The sequence below is a fragment of the Gadus macrocephalus genome, chromosome 3 (assembly GCF_031168955.1).
Source record: "Gadus macrocephalus chromosome 3, ASM3116895v1".
Taxonomy (NCBI): domain Eukaryota; kingdom Metazoa; phylum Chordata; class Actinopteri; order Gadiformes; family Gadidae; genus Gadus; species Gadus macrocephalus.
The window spans coordinates 18,972,742-18,992,996 of NC_082384.1; the positions used below are offsets into that span (position 1 = coordinate 18,972,742).

Consider the following 20,255-nt stretch of genomic DNA (forward strand, 5'->3'; position numbering starts at 1 on the left):
GCATCTTATCCTAGCTATCTTTTTGTATACGGGGAGTGGCTTAACCTAGTGATTGGTTCTTTGAACATCCCTACTGTACCGACAGCGATATATTGTCTCACCTTCCTATGACAAATGTACTTATTGTAAGTCGCTTTGCATAAAAGCGTATGCCAAATGTAAATGTATTGCAATATCTTCTGTTGACTTACCCATGATGCCTCTGGTTGGTCCAGCTGGCGGATCCCAGGAGAGCGCTGCACTTGGACGGTTCTTTGGGCCTGCTCTCAGAACCCTTTGCCGTGCTGAGGGTGCAGGTGGCAGAGAGGGTGAGTCCCCGTCTGCTTTATCGCTCACCACCTCCCGTATTTACAATGCATGACAACTTTATTCACAACAAACAGTCGAACATAAACAATACTGATGTGAGTCATGAAGTGTCCCTTCAAGGTGACATATTATACCGACAGGTTAGAGTGTGATTAGCTGTTGAAAGACGTTTTGAAGTCAGCCTCTTCTGTAATCACAAGTGTGCGTGATAGATGAGCAACGTTTGCTTCAGTCCACGCCGGGGTAGGCTGGTAGACTGATCTATACAGCATATCTAGGTGGACACGCCCACCAGTGATGTCAGAAGAGGCAGATTTTCAATACGGCTTGTACCAGCTAATCAAACACACACCTGCTGGTATAACATGTCACCTTTTTAAAATGCTAATTTAAATTACCTCCAAAATAAAACATACATTGAGCGATTTATTGTAAATCACTGAAAATTGGTTGAATTGTAATTTCTAAGTGGTGCTTTATGATGTCATTGTGATCATTTATTTTGATTACAGCAACATCAACAGGCTGTGGAGGAATCTCTACGCCTGTCGGAGATGCTGGCTCGGTAAAACCCTCCCTCCCACCACACCCACCTCTCTGACACATGAGACCAACATCTGAAGATGTTGCAGATTCCTCATGTCCATTGTTATTGTGCACAGCGGTGTGACGGAGCAGTTTGGCGAGTTTGGTGGCCCCGAGGTAGAGGAGGAGGAAGAGGAAGATAACGAGGATGAGGATGGGCGACGTTCTCGACTCTGGGTGGACAGGTTCTCTCCCCACCACTACACAGAGCTGCTCAGTGATGACGTGAGTTCATCCATGGCCTGTCTTATCTTATTTATATGATACGGTCTTTCTTGGAATGTATGATATGCCGAAGGACCCGAATATTGTTTTAAAACTTGAACCGAAACATGCCACCCATTGATACTGGCCGAAGTTTGAATTGATGCGTGTTTTGTGTCATTGATTTGGTGGATGTGTGTTCCTGTATAGTTTACCAACCGCTGTCTGCTGAAGTGGTTGAAGCTCTGGGACACGGTTGTGTTTGGGAGGGAGAGGAAGGTGCGGCCTCCTCAGGTTGACAGGCAGGCCCCGGCCCAGGCCCAGGCCAAGAACCCGTACCAGAACAAGTTCAAACCCAATCCAGCTGCTGAGAACACCAACTTCAAAACCTTCAAAACCAAGAGTCAGATAACTGAAGAGATTCTGGAGGCGGAGCTGGACAATCATAAACGGCCCAAGTTCAAGGTACACACTTGTAAAATGCTTAAAGGTCAAGGTATACACACGTCAATTGTAACAGGGTTATAGTTTAAGGTATGCACTCGTTTACACGTTTACAGTTCAAGGCAAGCACTTAATATACTTAGTTAAAGGTATACACTCATCAACTTGCTTACAGTTCATTGCAAGGCAGACCCTTGTTCATATGCTTGAAGTTAAAGGCATGAGCTCGTTAACATGCCTATGGACTGGAACAACACAGGTGTTGCTCATAACACTAATATCTATGTGCTACTTTGATGCACTAGGGCACAGGAAATAGACTCAACGGTTGAAGATAAACCCAATTGACGTTTTTCACAGCTTTCATTGCAGGGTTAACATAGCAGGGTAAACATAATGTCAATGTTGTCCCCTGATACTGACATTGAGGGTCACAACACTGTGTATGATATTCCTTCCCTACGGCTTATAATCCCCTAAAAGATTGTCTGCGACGGCAGGACGATTGATTGTGACTTCCTTCAGTATTTATCTAATTCTCTCTATTTCTCTCCCCTACTTGTAGGTGGCAATGTTGTCCGGCCCTCCAGGCTTAGGGAAGACCACCCTGGCTCACGTCATCGCAAAGCATGCTGGGTATAACGTGGTAGAAATCAATGCCAGGTAAGTCGATGAACATTGCTACACAATAGCTTTGTGTAGTTCCGGTTCCTCAAACAACTTCACAAATGGTGTTCTTTTTTTAAATGTCTGTCCTTTTTTCCCCACGACAGCGACGACCGCAGCGCCGAGGTGTTCCAGAGACGCGTCGACACGGCAACGCAGATGAAGTCGGTGCTGGGGACCAATCAGAGGCCGAACTGCCTCATCATCGACGAGATTGACGGGGCGCCCACGGTACGCCACAAGAGCCTCTTAAGGCTTAGTTATGGTTCCACGGTGAAGCAACGCGAGGGGGTTTACAGGCCCCTTAACCGCAAAGGGCCTGACGTGCGCCCCCCCCCCCCCCCCCCCCCCGACATTTTTAATCTTGCGTCGAGGTGACGCAGCAGCTAGGGCTGTGATTGGTCCGCTAACGTAAACCCGACGCGTCGAAAAGCGACCGCGTGGTCATTGCGCCGCGTCAACTCCGGAACCATATGTAAGCCTTTTAGACCAGTGCAAATTACACCTGAACCAAGCCTTTTTTGTCAGTTAAGACGGGTTGTGTTCCTCACCTGCTCCTCTCTGGTTGTCTGTTCTCTTCAACAGGCCGCCATCAACATCCTGTTGGCCACACTGAACAGAAAAGACGGACACGGGGGAGAGGAAGGCGGAGAAACTACAAAGAAGAAGAAGAAAAAGGAGGGCGTCCTCCTTCGACCAATCATCTGCATCTGTAACGACCTGTAAGAGTTGTTGGAAATGTGGTCCATGCAGGGAATTGTAGTTTTTGGAAATTGCTTATAAGGCAATAATATGGCTAATATGGATGAATAGGGAGGCTTCTATACAACATTCATCTGATGTTTGTCTTTCCTTTCAGCTATGTTCCAGCTCTCAGGCCTTTGAGGCTGCAAGCCTTCCTATTGGCTTTCCCCCAGACACAGCCCACCCGCCTGACACAGAGACTATCAGAGGTGCACTCGCCCACACACAATTTGTGTTGGTCTGATAGCTGTGTGTTGTTCTGATAGCTGTGTGTTGGTCTGATAGCTGTGTGTTGGTCTGATAGCTGTGTGTTGTTCTGATAGCTGTGTGTTGGTCTGATAGATGTGTGTTGGTCTGATAGATGTGTGTTGGTCTGATAGCTGTGTGTTGTTCTGATAGCTGTGTGTTGGTCTGATAGATGTGTGTTGGTCTGATAGCTGTGTGTTGGTCTGATAGCTGTGTGTTGGTCTGATAGCTGTTGGTTGTGGATCCACGTGTGTTCTGATGGCTGGGTGTTGCTTACACGTGTGTTGTTCTGATGGCAGTGTGTAGTCTACGTGCCTGTTGTTTACGCTGTGTGTTGTGGGCAGATCTCCCGGGTGCAGGGGATGAAGGCGGACACGGGGACCTTGATGGCACTGTGTGAGAAGACGGACAACGACATCCGCTCCTGTATCAACACCCTGCAGGTGTGTGTGCGTGTGTGTGTGTGTGCACTTGGACTATTTTTGTCCCTGTATTAAATTATATTTTATCTGGATCTAAATCAATTGTTTAAATGTGTGTGTGTGTGTGTGTAGTTCCTCCACGGTCGAGGTCAGAGGATGGTGGACACCCGGACGGTGCAGAGCGTGGCTGTGGGGCAGAAGGACCAGAACAAGGGCCTGTTCCATCTCTGGCAGGAGACCTTCCAGCTGCCTCGGGTGAAGAGGTACATTAACCAGTGGGGGCGGGTTCAACGCCCGGCCTCAAACGTAGAACCACATGGTCTACCTGTAGGCCTCCTTGTGCCAGATGCCTGACCCCACGCTGTGAGATGCTTGCGTACAAAAAGTGTCTGGGAATTTTGACTTGATATGAATAATATTTTATACCTGAGAGGACAAGTGAGGACCAATAGACCTGGTAGTCATCCTCCATTTCAACTGCAAACTTGTGTAGAGTGTGTGAAATAGGATCACACACACACACACACACACACACACACACACACACACACACACACACACACACACACACACACACACACACACACACACACACACACACACACACACACACACACACACACACACACACACACACACACTGTTGCAGCAAAACGCTGCCCGCTCTCGGTCCAGCTTGTTGCAAGGGGAAATGGCCTCAGGCGTTGCTCCACTGCCATATATGGGCAGTGAAATGATGGGGTCAATTGGGCAAGCATGGGAACTGAGAAGGACTAATTTCCTCGCTGATGAGGTGCAGATAAAACATGTTTTAACAACCATAGCAGTGCCGTGAATCATCGTTGCGAGTGCCCTTGTCAGGATACTGTCAATCTCTTCCTGTCCCAGACGGAAGGGAGGTGCAGGACATCCAAATGATTTAGCTTTTACTTCATGCCGCTAGACTTGGGCTTGCTTGAGACATAACAAGACCCATATGGACAGACCATAATACTCATAGCTAGCCCGTTTTGAGGGGGTTCAACCAAGCTGGGACGGGAAGTGGCCCCGAGAGGTAACTGAGGCAGGCGCCCCAGGGCGCATCCTGCCCCTTGATCTGCCCGCCGCGTCCGGGCTGACCCCGTGTTGTTGTGCTGGTGTTCAGGAAGCGTGTCGGACCCGGGTTCGACGAGGGTCCGGGCGAAGGAGGCGGAGCTCAGAGATTCCAACACATCCTCTTCCTAGCCCAGTCCAGCGGGGAGTACGACAAGGTCTCTCAGGTAACTGGACACGCATCGCAGCCCTTTAGGGGGACGGGGGACGCCCAGCGTCCTTCCCTTTGCCATGAGGGCTTGTGTACAGGGAATGTGGCATGCCACGAACACAGGCGGTGAAAGATCAATTGAAAGGTTAAAGTAAAGAAGAGCGTTATTAATCCCAGCCAGGGACAGAAATGTAGTTCGTCTTTTTGCGGACGGAAAGATGAGATTGGAATGAATGAAATGTTAAAGCATAACACACACGCACATTAGTGAAGAAAATACTTAGAATATTACACGTATTCTGGAAAATGATGGCTTCATGAATGCATCATGATTATGTCAAAATAACTAAGCCCAAAATGTATACATTTTATGATGGGGAAAAAAACGGTAAAAGATGTGTTGAAGACCTGACTCCTCCGTTCTCTTTCTGCAGGGACTGTACGACAACTATCTGTCCATGCGCGTGCGCGACCCCAACATGCACCTGGTGTGCGAGGGGCTCCAGTGGCTGTCCTTCTCCGACCAGCTCAACCAAACCATCATGCACGGCCAGAACTTCTCCCTCATGAGATACCTCCCCTTCCTGTCCGTCACCTTCCACTTCCTGTTCGCCCACGCCCACGTCCCCCGCCTCAGCTACCCCCACAGTCAGCACGATGTACGACGCGCGCGCACGCAACGCAAACACAAGGCAACGCACAAAACAACAAAGCTAGTTGATGTAAGCGAAAGGTTGTGTGATGTCCGGCCTTTCCCTCCGCAGGCCTCCACGCGTCTCCAGACCAACAGGAACGCTCTGTCCACCATGATGGCCGACATCCCCCCGGCTGTCCGCAGCAGGATCAGTGAGCTGAGCCTCAGTGCCGACATCCTCACCCTCCTGCTGGACATCCTCTGCCCCAAGCTACGCCCTGTACGCCAAACACCCACACCTGACCGGCTGGCTGGCTCATTCTGCCTTTACCTTTACTTTTATATTCAGTCCGTTAGCACATGGGTTTAAACCAGGGGTGCTCAAATTCTTCCAAGTGGAGGGCCAAAATTTATTCAGGCTTTTATTTTTATATTTATTCAGGGCTGCCCAAATTGGGTAGCCCTGGTTTAAACACACGGGTACAAATAAAGTTGAGGAAAAAAATCCTAAAATCAGTATGGTGATTAATGTTACCCACTGCAAGGTTCTTGGTTTGAATCAATATTTGCAGCATACATGTTGGCATCCTCCAGGAAGATGCCCTCAACCCTACCTGCTTCGTGCAGTTCATTGATGACCTGTGTCTTAAGACAATTAGCCCGTTCACCTTTGCTCAGTGTCTGCTAAAGGATCAGAGGTAACCCTTGTTACTCCTTTTTATAAATCCCTTTACCCTCTTACACTTCCAACTCCTCGCTGCTTTACTTGTAGCAAATGTCGATTTGCGGCTTCCCCGGCTCTTCTGGCGTTGCTCACGGTGCTACGTTCTCTTCCAGGTCAACCCTCAGCTGTTCAGCACCAGAGAGAAGGAGCAGATGCGGGAGCTGATCGACACCATGCTGGCCTACAACCTCTCCTACCGGCAGGACCGCACCCCGGAGGGACAGTACACCTACATCCTGGAGCCGTGAGTGGACACCAACATGCACACACACACGCACACGCACACACACGCACACGCACACGCACACGCACGCACACACACACACACACACACACACACACACACACTCACTCACTTTCTGTGAGCAGATGTGTGATGCGGGGGTTGATGAGGTCAAGGCTTGTTTGATTTGAGGCTCTATGCGGGCTTACAGAGTAATCCCCTCAACACCTGGCGTGTGTGTTTGTTTGCGGAGGTGATGGCTGGGGCAGGGGGAGGTGGCAAACGGCACATCAATCACCAGTTAGAGGCTATTGTTGGACCAGCTGGACGGTGGAAGACTAGTGGGGCGGAGATGAGACGCATGGGGATCGCCGTCAGGGGACTACCAGGGTTGGGCGAGAGCCAGGACGACAGGGGAACCAGCGGTGGCTCCACATCAGCACAGACCAAGAAGAGGAACCACACAGAGAGGAGGGGAACGGGCCGGAGGACCATCCGTCCAGAAGGGGTGTAGTGATTGACGCCCGATCTTCAACGACGCAAACGGAAGATTGGCGCTTTTTTTCCCGATCTTCGGTTTCCGGTTTCTGAAATTGTCGTAGCACCCGACCAGCCCAGCCTAGCCTAGCCTACCTTGGCCTATCGCGCTGAGCCATGCTGGGCCAGGTCGGGGAGCGGCGTCAGGCCCAGGGCGGCTCCCTCCTGCAGGCCCGCTGTGACAGCGTGCTGGTCACCAGCGACTGGGGCCTGCCCCTGGCCGTGGCCCTGCTGCTACTGCTGTTGGTGTACGCCTTCATCTACCTGCCCTCGCTGGCCCGCCACAACACCACCCTCTGACGCCAGCCCTGTGGGACACTGAGCCGTTGCTGTTGTTGTTGTTGTTGTTATGGTTGCCATTAGCACACCTCGACTTGCCCACTCACTGCAAAATGCAGGCGGAAAAGCGGGATATTCAAAGGGAAGAGTGCTGTTTTTTTAATTTTTTGTTTTTCATTATTTTTTCTATGCTTAAACTTTTTTTTCTTTGATCTTAATCCGACCTTAACTCACTTAAAAGGCATGATTCAAGTCCAATGATAATAATCTTATCGGTATGTATTCTATGTATGGAAAAATATATTGTTAGTTCTTTTTGGCTATTTGCCATAAAGATGCTTAATACATCAACAACAAATATGACTTCATGTTTCGCGTTGGACATTACGTGGGTGAATGGGATGAGTTCAGATGGGATCTGCCGTAAAAGGATTATGGTATTAGGAAAGAGACGGATTCTAAATCTAAATCTGGGCATCAGAAAATGGGGACTTTCCGTTTCCATCACATTCAACTGCCATAGTGCACGTGTTGTCCTGCTTCCAATCACCTTTTTCTCGTGTGTGTGTGTGTGTGTGCGTGCGCATGTGCAGACGTGTGGATGAGGCAGTGAAGTTCCCAGGTCTGCCTCCCAGGCGCCAGCTCACATACCAGGCCAAACAAACGATCAGCAGAGAGATGGAGCAGGAGAAAATGAGGAGAGCCGAGCATCTGATGATGCTGAGGAACCCAGCAGCGGTTAGATTGATCTGGCTTTATCCATCACCGCACTTCACATACAAAGAAATTGTACACTATGTAATTGTAATTGTATCCCTACAAATACAATCCAATATTTTCCATGAAGCCATATTGATGTTTCTGTGTGTGCAACGCAGACGGAGGCGCCCAAAGAGAAAGCGAAGAGCACCAGCGATCCCAAGCCCAAAAAGAACCACCAGCAGAGGCTGGAAACCATCGTCCGACAGACCACGGTGGAGATCAGGGTGAGACGCGCGCATCCCTCCCCCGACTCATTCCGTTTTACACAGGGGGTGGTTGGGAGGTGTTTGGTCTGAACCCACGCCCCTCACTGCCTGTAGCTGTAGGGGCACGACTGCAACAGTAGGGGGAGTCAGAGAGGAGTCACCGCAGCGAATCACGGTTCAGGTGTACATGGATTTGGTTTGGGCTAGTCTGCATACCATGTGACGCGTGCGCATTGCAAGTGTGTGCAAGTGAGACGTTTCAACTATCAGGTGTGGACCGTCTCCGAGCAGGTCAGGACTAGACCACCTCTGGAGGTGGTCTAGGCCCGCGTTCTGATTGGACTGCGTGTGTGTGTGTGTGTGTGTGTGTGTGTGTGTGTGTGTGTGTGTGTGTGTGTGTGTGTGTGTGTGTGTGTGTGTGTGTGTGTGTGTGTGTGTGTGTGTGTGTGTGTGTGTGTGTGTGTGTGTGTGTGTACAGCCGTCTGGGCACAGTGGGGGCAGGCAGCTGGCCACGGCCTGCGGCCGCTCGAAGCCCGCCAGAATTCTGGTCGACACTCTGGGTGATCACGTCTTCAGTTCCCAGTGTCACCGATCCGATGTTCAGAGCGTACATTTCTGTTGAATATCTAATATCTAGTAGAAATATAACGACGCTCAAACTGCATAAATCTCTATGGATATGTGGAGTTTTTATTTTTCATGCATCACTACAGCAGCGCTTTAATAATGCTGTACATTTGACCTCAATTGTTAATGCCGGGTGGTTTCTGACGAGCAAGTACATTTTGTAACATTTGGTTAAAATCTGCCTACCGTTTCAGGCGGTTTGACTTAGCAGGAAGTATTTTGGGGGGAAAGGAACTGCAGCCACAGGGTTCGTATTGTCAGGTGCAGAGGTCAGACCTGCGTTCTGATCCGGCACATCAGATCAGTACAGTGTGGTTGACATGCTAGCTCTCCGCACCCATCATCCCTAACCTCCACCAGGGAGTTGATGGGGAACGCGCCCCACGCCTTCTGAGGCTACACACCGTGTCTTTGGGCCCTGTTGCTGCCTCTCATTTCTTGATAATTGTTGTAAACATTTATTTGTCTATTACATGTCCTGTTCTGTAGATATTGTTTTTATACTGCACAACATGTCCTCATCTGTAGACATGCTATTTATTTTGTTGTTCATGATGAACCAGTCCATTATGACTAGGAACATACTAAACCCTCGTGTTTTGAAGTGTTATGATTCTATTCTGATCCATATTCCTGTAACATTTGTGTTTTCACATGCGTTTAAGAATAACAAAGCTAGTATCGACATCGCAATATTCATGAGAGATATGGCAGTATCATATTCCGTCAATATGTAGCCCCCTTAGAGGTGGGCTGGCGTCAGCGCGGCCAGTGGTGTGACTGGAGAAGAGGGGGGGGGTCGTGTTCTGGGCTTCCTCCTGCCGCTCCACTTCTCACTAATGGAGGCTCACACTGCCCCCAGAGAGCAGGGTAATGAGAAGCTAGTCCACACTCCTCCCTAATGCCCAAGCTTTCTGGAACCAGGCTAATGACATGTGTGCGTGCGTGTGCGTGCGTGTGTGTGTGTGTGTGTGTGTGTGTGTGTGTGTGTGTGTGTGTGTGTGTGTGTGTGTGTGTGTGTGTGTGTGTGTGTGTGTGTGTGTGTGTGTGTGTGTGTGTGTGTAGATTGTGCACACATGCAAACCTTGAATAACTTCCAATTGACCTTGCTGCCACGACCTAGTGTTTTGTGTCGTTTCTGATTAAAGTTGTGTGTGTGTGTGTGTGTGTGTGTGTGTGTGTGTTGCAGCCGGAGGTGGATTTCTTTGGTCGAGCTGTAGCCCCCAAACCAAAGAAAGTCCTGACCTCAGAGACAGGTACTGGTTCTTTCTGTCTGTTATTAATATATATATATATATATATATACATACAATGACGTTATTAGTCTCATGTTCATAACCTTATCTCCATGATTGTAACCGGAAGTGTCAATTCCTTGAAGGGCTTCTAATGTTAAACTGTCGGTTATCAAGAAAATAACAATATTCCGACATTCAAAGTGGGATCTGTGATGGCGTTTGTATTTACAGTATGACAATAAGTTCATTACATGGTTATGTACCACTTTATAGCTTTTTGAGCAGTCTTTTTTTTTTCTTCATTATACTTTCTACAATACCGGCCTAGCCAGACTAGGCCACTTCCAGTGGGGTTAAAATTTGCATTTCCATTAAAACAGGGCTACCTGCCTGAAGGTGTGTCTTAAACCGATGACGCACTTGTCTTGAGGCGATGACGCAAAAACACACACACTTATTTTAGCCTGTTAAGTTTTAATTGTATAGCCTTCCGTAAAATGTGATAGATTCATTTAAGAGACATTTTATATATTTGGTTTGTTTCAGACAGATGGTACACCGTCTGTCTGAAACAAATATTAAAGATTGATATCCACCATGAGGATTCTGTTTGACTAGCGAAAAGCCTATTCCCCCTTTTTGGCTTCCTAATCTCAATAGCTCAATAGCTCAATCTCAACCGCCGATTTATTTCAGATAAACTTGTTTGCACATTGGACAATGTTTCACACATATTTCGCCGAGTGCAGCCGATGTCCTTGATATTAGGAAGTATCCGGGTTGAATATCAGTATCAGGGATCTGATGGTGTGAAATATCCAGTCTATACACAAACTAATCTCAAAGATATGTCTTATTTTAACAAGCCATTTTTGTTTTGCAAGCGAAGATTGTCAAACTAAAATCGAAGGGTTAGGGTTGGGCAATCTTTACCTTCTTACACCTTTAAACAGGCATATATATAGTCATGGGATCATACGAATAATAACAAATCAAGCTGTTTTGAACTCTAGGCATACTCTGACCACAGGGCAATGCATCTCAACTAAATATAGTAACATAGTCTAAAGACTGGTAGCGTATCATTTTTTACATTTTAACGTATCCAAATCGGCTCATCAAATCTGAATCCTATCAAATCTTTTGAAATTAGTTTTTGTGGATTTTTATGGAAATATAGATATAGTTTTTTCCTTCAATGAAATCACAAACCCTGCTCCAGTTGACAATTTAGGGGCTGTTCAAAATGTTTCTAGTACTAATAGAGATTCGATAAGGAATTTGTTAAGACTGAGCCTGCCGAATCCCGATATATTTGACATACTGGGGGTTAGCGGAAACCCACTGAGGGGAAGGCCGGGGGAGAGTGAAGCCCCAGGACAGGTGGACGCCTGTGTTGTGCGTGACGCCTGTGTTGTGGGTGCAGGGGAGAAGAGCGTGGAGCAGTCCATGGGGACGGCGGTCGGCAACAGCCACGTGTGGTTCCGCTTCAACGAGGGCGTCTCCAACGCCGTCCGAAGAAACGTGTACGTCAGAGAGCTGCTCTGACGACCGTCCCTGGACCGGCGGCGTTCGCACACCAGCCTGTGACGTTCTCCACGGCAAAGATTGTGTAAATGTATATAAAAATGTGTGTTCCGAAGTTGATGCTTTTATTCAAATGACGAAAAATCCCATTCAGTTCAAAACAGTGTTTATTTTGATTGACAGTACAAACAGCCAATAAAAACCTTGATTGATAACATCGCTCAGTGGGTCCATAACTACGCAAACGTCTAGAAAGCTACGCACCGCTCTACACTCACACATACAGCCAGGTCGTCTGCCAGTCCTCAGCATAAATTAAAAAAGCATTCGTGGGAGTCCAAATAAATATTTATAATAATCATAGCAGTGTAAGAGAATGAGGAAGTGCATCGTGAAAGTGTGTGTGTGTGTGTGTGGGGGGGGGGGTCGTTAGGTGTGCATCCGTGATAATATTTGCGTGCATCTGCATCGCCCCTTAGAGGATCACACACTTTCCCTTCTCCACCCAGGGGTTGGCCCTCATCAGCTCTGGGTTCAGAAATGGATCGTCACACACACAGCCCTCAATCCACTTCACAAGCCTGAAACGCACACACACACACACATATCGGCCCGTTAGCACAGAAGCAGTAGTGTGTGTGTGCATGTGTGTGATTTCTGTACGTGTGTGGGAGAAATAAACTCACTCTGTGACAGTGATTGAGGACTTTTCTCTGTTGATTGCCAGCTGATACTGAAGACTCTCCACCTCCCTCTTCATCTGTGGTACGTCTAACTCGTCCATGGTGCCTGTTTTCAAAACATTCAAACATTCATCACAGGCAAATTTCAAATAAGTACATTTCAGTGTAGTTATCCGAGTAGTTGTATTGCCTCATCGCCCGGCTGTAACAATGTAATATCACTGACATGCATTCATATAAATTATAATTGCGTGTGAAAGCCTTGCATATGTTTTTTAACACACACAATTCAAGGTCGTTCGTTAAAACATTATTTTTTTTAAATCCAGAATAAGGAAGATGTCCTATATCGACGATCCGTTTCCCGTCTCGGCACCTTGCTCCAAGAGTGGAGCGATGTGGTGCGACGGCAAACCGGTCCGATAGTTTATTATTAGAGGCCGATTAGAAGGTTTCTCGCCCACTCATTTGTCTAATGGATCGAAGTAGGTCGCGGATGCTCACCGGAGGTGGTAACAGCTGGAGGGGCGCTGGAAACGCCACTATAATATTGGCTTACGAGAGCGTGGCTTTCGGATGCCAATATTATACTGGCGTTTCCAGCCCCTCCAGCTGTTCGCATTGAAACCCGTAGGCCGTAAAGAATCATAACCATAACTGTTACAGATGCAATATATATGCGTCGAGTGCTCTTCATCGTTCGTCAAACAAATGATTGCATATGCCGTATTTACAAGCGCCGTCTACAGAACAATTTTAACACGGGCCTGTCGCGTTTGACTGGCAGTACTGATGTTCCATAAACACTGCCTAGCCCCTTAGTGTTGAATCTATAACATCGACACGGACATTTTTACTTGGCGGAAATACAGCTTAAGATCTGCTTCCATAGTATTTTTAGAAATAGCCTTTACGTAATTTAGAGTGCGCCTTTACCGTTAGGCCTGTAGGCAAGTAGTCCGCTGTTCTGCGCCGCTCGATTTTCCCGTCAGCCGAGTGATGGAGGACAAAATCTGGGACACTAGCGAGTGAGCAGACTAAAGAGCTTGTGTACAATCTCGTTTCCGTGGGATTTTCCGCTCTACACTGGTACACTATCGCTGGGCAGTGCAGGAGGTCCTAGTTGTCTGGCTGTAGGCACTCCCTTGCGCTCGTCTTTTGTAGCGACTGGAGGGGGGAGGCGCAGGGCGGCAACTGGAGCCGGGTTGGTTTGTTAGTCAAACGAGTGCTCGGTCCCTGGCGCACCTTTATGGAAATCTTTTGAGTGAGTTTCTATGGATATCCAGTGGGCTTGGAGGCAGGAAGCATTCAAATGAGGTCATGTCCCAAAAGACCCAGAGAACTGACGAGCTTTTCCCGGCGACCGATAAGTTGCGGCTACTGTTCAACCCAAACGGGAGTTATTCTAGGTGCTGCAATGCAATTGTAATAACCAGTAAGCAGGTGTTTCAGTATAGACAATTGATGAAAAAAAATGTAACAGCACAAGCTTTTTTTTTTTTTTTTTATTGGCACGACATTCATTTGTACATTATAAGTGTTGTATTTCACCCCCTGAAAAGTCTAGTTGTGCAGATGAATACAAGATCAGGATAGGATTTCGAGGCAGCACTGAGGTGGTCTTGTACGCCCATAATGTGTACAGTCATTGTGTACGTTCATTAATAGGGGATGACAATATGTCAGTTCCCTTTATCATGCTCAGTGAATTCTTTCAAACAGCCCATCTTGGAGCTCTTCCACACTGCCATAACCAAGTGTTGCTTGGTTCTCCCCCAGCGTTTAATCTGAAAGAAGAGGGATCATTAAAATAGATGGAAATAGCAGATCAAGAGAAGCAAACTGGTTGTGATCGAGCCTCAGGTAAATTGTAGAATCAAGGGCTGCGTAAGCAGCGCTCATACGAGGTGTCAGAAATAAAGAGTTTGTCATCAAGGGCTACATATGAGGTATGACCGTACATGCATCAACTTACTATAGTAAGCCAACACCAGTCTTGAGGTGGTGAATATGGGATCTGCCTCTCCTTCCAAGTACAAGCGTATGTCTGCAAGGCTGCAGAAAGGGAACCAGGAGGTGAATTAAAATGGCTATTCTGTGGCATAAACGTGCACCAGTGGTGATTGATAAAGCCTCAGAAATTAAAACAGAGCATTGTGCTATTGACTAGCCATCATACAAGGCGTCAGTAATTAAGGTGGTCATCAGTGGCGACAAATTATGAGATACACGTTCTCACTTTAAGTAGCTTACCAGAGTCAAACAGCACTGATCCAAACTACAGCCAGCTGAGGGAAAAAGTGAAATGGGATTAGTTCACCACCAAGCTTTGAACAGCTGATAATGGGTTTAAAGGAGCCTCAGAATATAAAAAGAATCACTGGAGCCAATACTGGCTCTCATACGAGGTGTCAGAAATAAAGAGTTTGTCATCAAGGGCTACATATGAGGTATGACAGTAAATTCCCCAACTTACTAGTCAGACGTCAAGTATTGAGGTGTTGGCGAATATGGGATCTGCTTCTCCTTCCAGGTACAACACGTGTCGTCGTCTGCTGAAAGGGAATCGGGATGTGAACCAAAAGGCTATTCAGTGACAACCTGAGCATCACCCCTTTAATCACCACCACGTGCAGCGGTGATGGATAAAGCCTCAGAAATTAAAACAGAGCATTGTGCTATTGACTAGCCATCATACAAGGTGTCAGCAATTAAAGGTTTTCATCAGTGGCTACAAATTATGGTATGCATGTTATCACTTTGATTAACTTACCGGAGTCCAACCGCACAGGGCCAAACTACAGCCACTAGAAGTCCTGCTCCCAGTTAGACATCATGCAGCTATCCTTGAGAAGGCCGAGGGAAAAGTGAAATGGAATTAGTTCACCAAGAGCTTTGAACAGAAGACAGTGTGCTTATGGGAGCCTCAGAATAAAGACAGAATCACTGGAGCTATTACTAGCTCTCATACGAGGTGTCAGAAATAAAAAGTTTGTCATCAAGGGCTAGAAATGGCGTTCACATGAAGAACCTTTAAAATAAACTTACTAGAACTAGGCTTCGGGCCATGGTGGCCACCCAGCTGGTTGCCGCTACAACTCCAGTTTGACCCATGATGCAGTCCATGGGAAATCTGAGGCTGCACAAAAAAATCTGATCAGGATGAGCCCATAAAGCTTTGATTTGCAAAGACGGTCTATGTTATGGATACGAGCCTCAGAAGAAATTCAGAATCACAGGAGCCATTACTAGCTCTCATACGAGGTGTCAGAAATAAAGTGTTTGTCATCAAGGGCTACATATGATGTGTGGCAGTACATGCAGCAACTTACTATAGTAATATATCAAGTCTTGAGGTGGCGATTATGGGATCCGCTTTTCCTTCCCTGTACAACCAGCATAGTCGTCTGCGGGAGGGAACCAGTATGTGATCAAAAGGCTATTCTGTGACATCATATGCACCAGTGGTGATGGATAAAGCCTCAGGAATTAAAACAGAGCATTGTGCTATTGACTAGCCATCATACAAGGTGTCAGCAATAAAAGGTTGTCATCAGCGGCTACAAATTATGGTATTCCCGTCACTTTAATTAACTTACCGGAGTCCCATCAGCACGGATCTAAACTACAGCCAGCGGAAGTCCTGGACCCGGTTCAACTCATGCGGCGGTCCTTGAGAAGGCTGAGGGAAAGTGAAATTGGATTAGTTCACCAAAAATCTAATCCCATTTGATGATACTGTGCTTACAGGAGCCTCAGAATATAGACAGAATCACTGGAGCTATTACTAGCTCTCATACGAGGTGTCAGAAATAAAGAGTTTGTCATCAAGGGCTACAAATGAGGCAAGACAGTACATGCAGCAACTTACTAGAGCAAGACCACAAGTCTTGAGGTGCTGGTGAATACGAGATCTGCTTCTCCTTCCCGGTACAAGTGTTGTCTGTAAAAGGATACCAGGATGTGAACCAAACTGCCATTCTAGGACATGTGTATCAGCGGCGATGATAAAGCCTCAGAAATTAAAACAGAGCATTGTGCTATTGACTAGCCATCATACGAGATGTCAGCAATATAATGTGGTAATCAGTGGCTACATCCGACTGTCAAAAGATGTCACTAGCATGAACTTACCAAATTACACCACCACCAACTGCAGTCTTGAGGTTGTGCTACCTCTTCAACTTTAGCTCAGAGTCAATGCTGCCGAAGATGTAAAACAGGATAAGGGCAAGTTCAACCAGAAAACTTTCTAACTGGTATATTTGTGATGCCGAGAGCCTCAGAAGAAAATCAGAATCACAGGAGCTATTACTAGCTCTCATACGAGGTGTCAGAAATATAGAGTTTGTCATCAAGGGCTACAAATGGTATTCACAAGAAGAATCTTTAAAATAAACGTACTAGAACTAGGCTGTGGTGGTCATCCAGCTGGGTGCTGCTACACCTCCAGTGTGACCCATGGAGCAGTCCCAGGAATGCTGAGGAAGAAGGAGAAATCTGATCAGGATTTGAATTGTGAACCATAAAGCTTTGATTTGCAAAGACAGGTGGAGTTATGGATTTGAGCCTCAGAATATAGACAGAATCACTGGAGCTATTACTAGCTCTCATACGAGGTGTCAGAAATAAAGAGTTTGTCATCAAGGGCTACATATGAGGTACGACAGTACAGGCGTCAACTTACTAGAGTAAGACGTCCAAGTCTTGAGGTGGTGGTGAATATGTGATCTGCTTCTCCTACCCTGTACAACAAGCGTAGTCGTCTGCGCGACTGCTGAAAGGAAACCAGGAGGTAAATTAAAAGGCTATTCTGTGACATAAACGTGCACCAGTGGTGATGATAAAGCCTCAGAAATTAAAACAGAGCATTGTGCTATTGACTAGCCATCATACGAGATGTCAGTAATATAATGTGGTCATCAGTGGCTACATCCGACTGTCAAAAGATGTCACAACACTAGCATGAACTTACCAAAGTACACCACCACCAACTGCAGTCTTGAGGTTGTGCTACCTCTTCAACTTTAGCTCAGAGTCAATGCTGCGGAAGATGTAAAACAGGATAAGGGCAAGTTCATCCAGACAACTGTTAAAAAAGTATACGTGTGATGCCGAGAGCCTCAGAAGAAAATCAGAATCACGGGAGCTATTACTAGCTCTCATACGAGGTGTCAGAAATAAAGAGTTTGTCATCAAGGGCTACAAATGGTATTCACATGAAGAATCTTTAAAATAAACTTACTATAACTATTCTGTAGGTTATGGTAGCCCTGGGCGGTGCTAAACCTCCAGTTTGACCAATGAAGCAGTGTTGGGAAATCTGAGGAAGTACAAATCTGATCAGGATGCGAACCATAAAGCTTAGATTTGCAAGGATAAGCGGTGTTACGGATACGAGCCTCAGAATATAGACAGAATCACTGGAGCTATTACTAGCTCTCATACGAGGTGTCAGAAATAAAGAGTTTGTCATCAAGGGCTACAAATTATGGTAAAACAGTACATGCATTCACTTACTAGAATAAGACAACACAACTCTCGAGGTGGTGAATATGGGATCCGCTTCTCCTTCCTAGTACAACCAGTGTAGTATTCTGCGGAAAGGAAACCAGGATGTCAACAAAAGGCTATTCTGTGACATGTGCAACAGTGGTGATGGATAAAGCCTCAGAAATTAAAACAGAGCATTGTGCTATTGACTAGCCATCAAACAAGAAGTCAGTTATAAAGGTGGTCCTCATTGGCTAAATCAGACGGTCACAAAATGTCACAATACTAGCATGAACATACCAAAATACACCAGCTGCAGTCTGGAGGTTTTGCTACCTCTTCCAGTTTAGCTCACAGAGCAGTCAATGCGAATGCTGTGGAAGATGTAAAACAGGATAAGGGCAAGTTCAACCAGAAAAATTTCCAACGGGTATATTTGTGATGCCGAGAGCCTCAGAAGAAAATCAGAATCACAGGAGCCATTACTAGCTCTCATACGAGGTGTCAGAAATATAGAGTTTGTCATCAAGGGCTACAAATGGTATTCACATGAAGAATCTTTAAAATAAACGTACTAGAACTAGGCTGTGGTGGTCATCCAGCTGGGTGCTGCTACAACTCCAGTTTGACCCATGGAGCAGTCCCAGGAATGCTGAGGAAGAAGGAGAAATCTGATCAGGATTTGAATTGTGAACCATAAAGCTTTGATTTGCAAAGACAGGTGGAGTTATGGATTTGAGCCTCAGAATATAGACAGAATCACTGGAGCTATTACTAGCTCTCATACGAGGTGTCAGAAATAAAGAGTTTGTCATCAAGGGCTACATATGAGGTACGACAGTACAGGCGTCAACTTACTAGAGTAAGACATCCAAGTCTTGAGGTGGTGGTGAATATGTGATCTGCTTCTCCATCCCTAAACAACAAGCGTAGTCGTCTGCGCGGCTGCTGAAAGGGAACCAGGAGGTGAATTAAAAGGCTATTCTGTGACATAAACGTGCACCAGTGGTGATGATAAAGCCTCAGAAATTAAAACAGAGCATTGTGCTATTGACTAGCCATCATACGAGTTGTCAGCAATTAAAGATAGTCATCAGTGGCTCCATATGAATATAGACGTACGACGACGTTTGCCTCAACTTACCATTGTCAGTCATCAGCGTCTAGGAGGTCTAGCCGTTGAATTGGGTTTCGTTACCACATGCTCTCTTCTGGAAGCCTGTGGAAATGCAAGATATTAACCAAAACGCCTATATCTGACATTAAGAAGAAGTGAAGAACTGCCGATAAGGCCTCAGAAGAAAAATAGAATCACAGGAGCTAATGAATAGCTCTCATACGAGGTGTCAGAAATAAAAAGTTTGTCATCAATGGCTAGGCAAAGCACCGCAAGACAATCTCTTACTGGGAAGGCCTACCTTTATTGGATGCAGTTTCCCCACGGACCCCGCCATTGCCATTGAGCACCTACACGGCGCCCTGTTAACAATCAAAGTCCAAGAATTATGGATCTACTAGTTTTACAAGCTGAACAAAAAACTTGCAGAGTCAACAGACGTTAAATCGAGTTCTACTCAAAACGTTTCCTTGAAAACATGCCACGTGTGCTACTATAGCATTGCAGTGGAAATATGGCGACCTATAGCAACATCAAAAAAGGAAATCTGCAACAGATGACAGGATCTAAACGTTATTATGGTCTGCAGCAGAGGTACAATTAAGCGTTAAGCACTTTCTACGTATTGCTGAACTCCACACGTGTTGGGCCTAATCTTAAAGATTGTGTCGCAGCCTATATAAGAGCCAGAAACTCACCATACTACTGGTCCCAAGCCTGCATACGAGCCTTCATGGACTACGTGATATTTTGAAAAACAAAGGTTAAACATTGTTTCACTTAATTGCGGTTTAAGTTCTACCAGGAACCTTCCACACCACAAGACGATGCAACGAGAAGAAAGAGGAACCCACCCGCGAGGTAGTGACTCATATAGAAGACTCTTTCCGGGCTGATGACGTCGACATTTCTGATGAACCAATAGTCTTCGTCTATAGTCTGCAGAAAGTTTCATGTTTTTTTTGCCGCTGTGTGAGAGAAAACGATATAATACAACCTTTAGCAGCATTCAAACCAATGACACGAATAGTGGTAATAGTACTAATGATAATAAAAATGCTTATTATTATACATATAAAATCATTCATGGCAATAGAAAACACATGGATTCGTAATTTATTTTACATTTATTTTCATTACAGCTGTACAGGAATGCATTATCACAGCAGAAACACAACCTAAAACCCAACCATGGCACAACGTCCGTCACGGCACATCCAACAACTCCACCATAAATATACAGGCTTAATTGGCTGACCTCAGCTCAATGCAATTATATTTGTCATTATTCACATTGGAACCAACGTTCTCTCATATAATATATCCTTATTTTCAAAGAGCA

At 46.1% G+C, this 20,255-nt stretch overlaps 2 protein-coding genes, 2 long non-coding RNA genes and 16 other non-coding genes across 31 annotated transcripts in view; 2 read left to right on the forward strand and 18 right to left on the reverse strand.

The window, feature by feature from the left end:
* chtf18 (CTF18, chromosome transmission fidelity factor 18 homolog (S. cerevisiae)) overlaps positions 1-11,835 on the forward strand; it is a 13,743-nt gene extending 1,908 nt beyond the window's left edge. The window contains exons 5-22 of the mRNA XM_060046348.1: positions 216-308; positions 822-874; positions 972-1,119; positions 1,309-1,563; positions 2,108-2,205; positions 2,316-2,439; positions 2,794-2,930; positions 3,068-3,161; positions 3,543-3,641; positions 3,753-3,883; positions 4,765-4,879; positions 5,298-5,522; positions 5,628-5,777; positions 6,335-6,465; positions 7,854-7,998; positions 8,139-8,246; positions 10,045-10,111; positions 11,520-11,835. Coding sequence (XP_059902331.1) covers positions 216-308; positions 822-874; positions 972-1,119; positions 1,309-1,563; positions 2,108-2,205; positions 2,316-2,439; positions 2,794-2,930; positions 3,068-3,161; positions 3,543-3,641; positions 3,753-3,883; positions 4,765-4,879; positions 5,298-5,522; positions 5,628-5,777; positions 6,335-6,465; positions 7,854-7,998; positions 8,139-8,246; positions 10,045-10,111; positions 11,520-11,641 — 2,295 coding nt within the window. The 3' untranslated portion in view covers positions 11,642-11,835. The remainder of the gene's footprint in view (positions 1-215; positions 309-821; positions 875-971; positions 1,120-1,308; positions 1,564-2,107; positions 2,206-2,315; positions 2,440-2,793; positions 2,931-3,067; positions 3,162-3,542; positions 3,642-3,752; positions 3,884-4,764; positions 4,880-5,297; positions 5,523-5,627; positions 5,778-6,334; positions 6,466-7,853; positions 7,999-8,138; positions 8,247-10,044; positions 10,112-11,519) is intronic.
* gng13a (guanine nucleotide binding protein (G protein), gamma 13a) lies at positions 11,770-13,525 on the reverse strand. Its single transcript, XM_060046444.1, has 3 exons — positions 13,240-13,525; positions 12,307-12,409; positions 11,770-12,201 (listed from the first exon to the last, which is right to left on the reverse strand). Exons 2-3 carry the CDS (start codon positions 12,402-12,404, stop codon positions 12,096-12,098), a joined length of 204 nt encoding a protein of 67 aa, XP_059902427.1. The 5' UTR covers positions 12,405-12,409; positions 13,240-13,525; the 3' UTR covers positions 11,770-12,095.
* Positions 13,526-13,655: 130 nt separating this feature from the next.
* On the forward strand, positions 13,656-14,101 carry LOC132453534 (uncharacterized). The gene is made up of 2 exons (XR_009524729.1): positions 13,656-13,869; positions 13,920-14,101. It is a non-coding gene; the product is annotated as an uncharacterized LOC132453534 (long non-coding RNA).
* Positions 13,951-19,798, reverse strand: LOC132453530 (uncharacterized). 12 transcript variants are annotated; one of them, XR_009524711.1, is made up of 20 exons: positions 19,612-19,798; positions 19,215-19,275; positions 18,941-19,015; positions 18,655-18,744; positions 18,372-18,448; positions 18,097-18,170; positions 17,824-17,900; positions 17,279-17,347; positions 16,991-17,080; positions 16,708-16,784; positions 16,438-16,506; positions 16,175-16,317; positions 15,903-15,985; positions 15,636-15,710; positions 15,352-15,442; positions 15,077-15,149; positions 14,780-14,855; positions 14,557-14,591; positions 14,279-14,358; positions 13,951-14,090 (listed from the first exon to the last, which is right to left on the reverse strand). It is a non-coding gene; the product is annotated as an uncharacterized LOC132453530 (long non-coding RNA). The 12 variants fall into 12 exon arrangements; XR_009524714.1 differs by having other exon boundaries at positions 16,175-16,246; positions 18,655-18,741; positions 19,612-19,797; XR_009524715.1 differs by having other exon boundaries at positions 15,077-15,144; positions 16,175-16,246; positions 19,612-19,797.
* On the reverse strand, positions 14,158-14,243 carry LOC132454807 (small nucleolar RNA SNORD60). The gene has a single exon (XR_009525014.1). It is a non-coding gene; the product is annotated as a small nucleolar RNA SNORD60 (small nucleolar RNA).
* LOC132454809 (small nucleolar RNA SNORD60) lies at positions 14,659-14,744 on the reverse strand. Its single transcript, XR_009525016.1, has one exon. It is a non-coding gene; the product is annotated as a small nucleolar RNA SNORD60 (small nucleolar RNA).
* LOC132454821 (small nucleolar RNA SNORD60) lies at positions 14,952-15,036 on the reverse strand. Its single transcript, XR_009525028.1, has one exon. It is a non-coding gene; the product is annotated as a small nucleolar RNA SNORD60 (small nucleolar RNA).
* Positions 15,225-15,310, reverse strand: LOC132454808 (small nucleolar RNA SNORD60). Its single transcript, XR_009525015.1, has one exon. It is a non-coding gene; the product is annotated as a small nucleolar RNA SNORD60 (small nucleolar RNA).
* On the reverse strand, positions 15,515-15,600 carry LOC132454820 (small nucleolar RNA SNORD60). The gene has a single exon (XR_009525027.1). It is a non-coding gene; the product is annotated as a small nucleolar RNA SNORD60 (small nucleolar RNA).
* Positions 15,781-15,865, reverse strand: LOC132454823 (small nucleolar RNA SNORD60). The gene has a single exon (XR_009525030.1). It is a non-coding gene; the product is annotated as a small nucleolar RNA SNORD60 (small nucleolar RNA).
* LOC132454810 (small nucleolar RNA SNORD60) lies at positions 16,054-16,139 on the reverse strand. Its single transcript, XR_009525017.1, has one exon. It is a non-coding gene; the product is annotated as a small nucleolar RNA SNORD60 (small nucleolar RNA).
* On the reverse strand, positions 16,581-16,666 carry LOC132454818 (small nucleolar RNA SNORD60). The gene has a single exon (XR_009525024.1). It is a non-coding gene; the product is annotated as a small nucleolar RNA SNORD60 (small nucleolar RNA).
* On the reverse strand, positions 16,870-16,955 carry LOC132454811 (small nucleolar RNA SNORD60). Its single transcript, XR_009525018.1, has one exon. It is a non-coding gene; the product is annotated as a small nucleolar RNA SNORD60 (small nucleolar RNA).
* Positions 17,150-17,234, reverse strand: LOC132454824 (small nucleolar RNA SNORD60). Its single transcript, XR_009525031.1, has one exon. It is a non-coding gene; the product is annotated as a small nucleolar RNA SNORD60 (small nucleolar RNA).
* On the reverse strand, positions 17,422-17,507 carry LOC132454816 (small nucleolar RNA SNORD60). Its single transcript, XR_009525023.1, has one exon. It is a non-coding gene; the product is annotated as a small nucleolar RNA SNORD60 (small nucleolar RNA).
* On the reverse strand, positions 17,702-17,787 carry LOC132454812 (small nucleolar RNA SNORD60). Its single transcript, XR_009525019.1, has one exon. It is a non-coding gene; the product is annotated as a small nucleolar RNA SNORD60 (small nucleolar RNA).
* On the reverse strand, positions 18,245-18,330 carry LOC132454819 (small nucleolar RNA SNORD60). Its single transcript, XR_009525026.1, has one exon. It is a non-coding gene; the product is annotated as a small nucleolar RNA SNORD60 (small nucleolar RNA).
* Positions 18,534-18,619, reverse strand: LOC132454813 (small nucleolar RNA SNORD60). Its single transcript, XR_009525021.1, has one exon. It is a non-coding gene; the product is annotated as a small nucleolar RNA SNORD60 (small nucleolar RNA).
* On the reverse strand, positions 18,814-18,898 carry LOC132454822 (small nucleolar RNA SNORD60). Its single transcript, XR_009525029.1, has one exon. It is a non-coding gene; the product is annotated as a small nucleolar RNA SNORD60 (small nucleolar RNA).
* Positions 19,085-19,172, reverse strand: LOC132454815 (small nucleolar RNA SNORD60). Its single transcript, XR_009525022.1, has one exon. It is a non-coding gene; the product is annotated as a small nucleolar RNA SNORD60 (small nucleolar RNA).
* Positions 19,799-20,255: the final 457 nt, after the last annotated feature.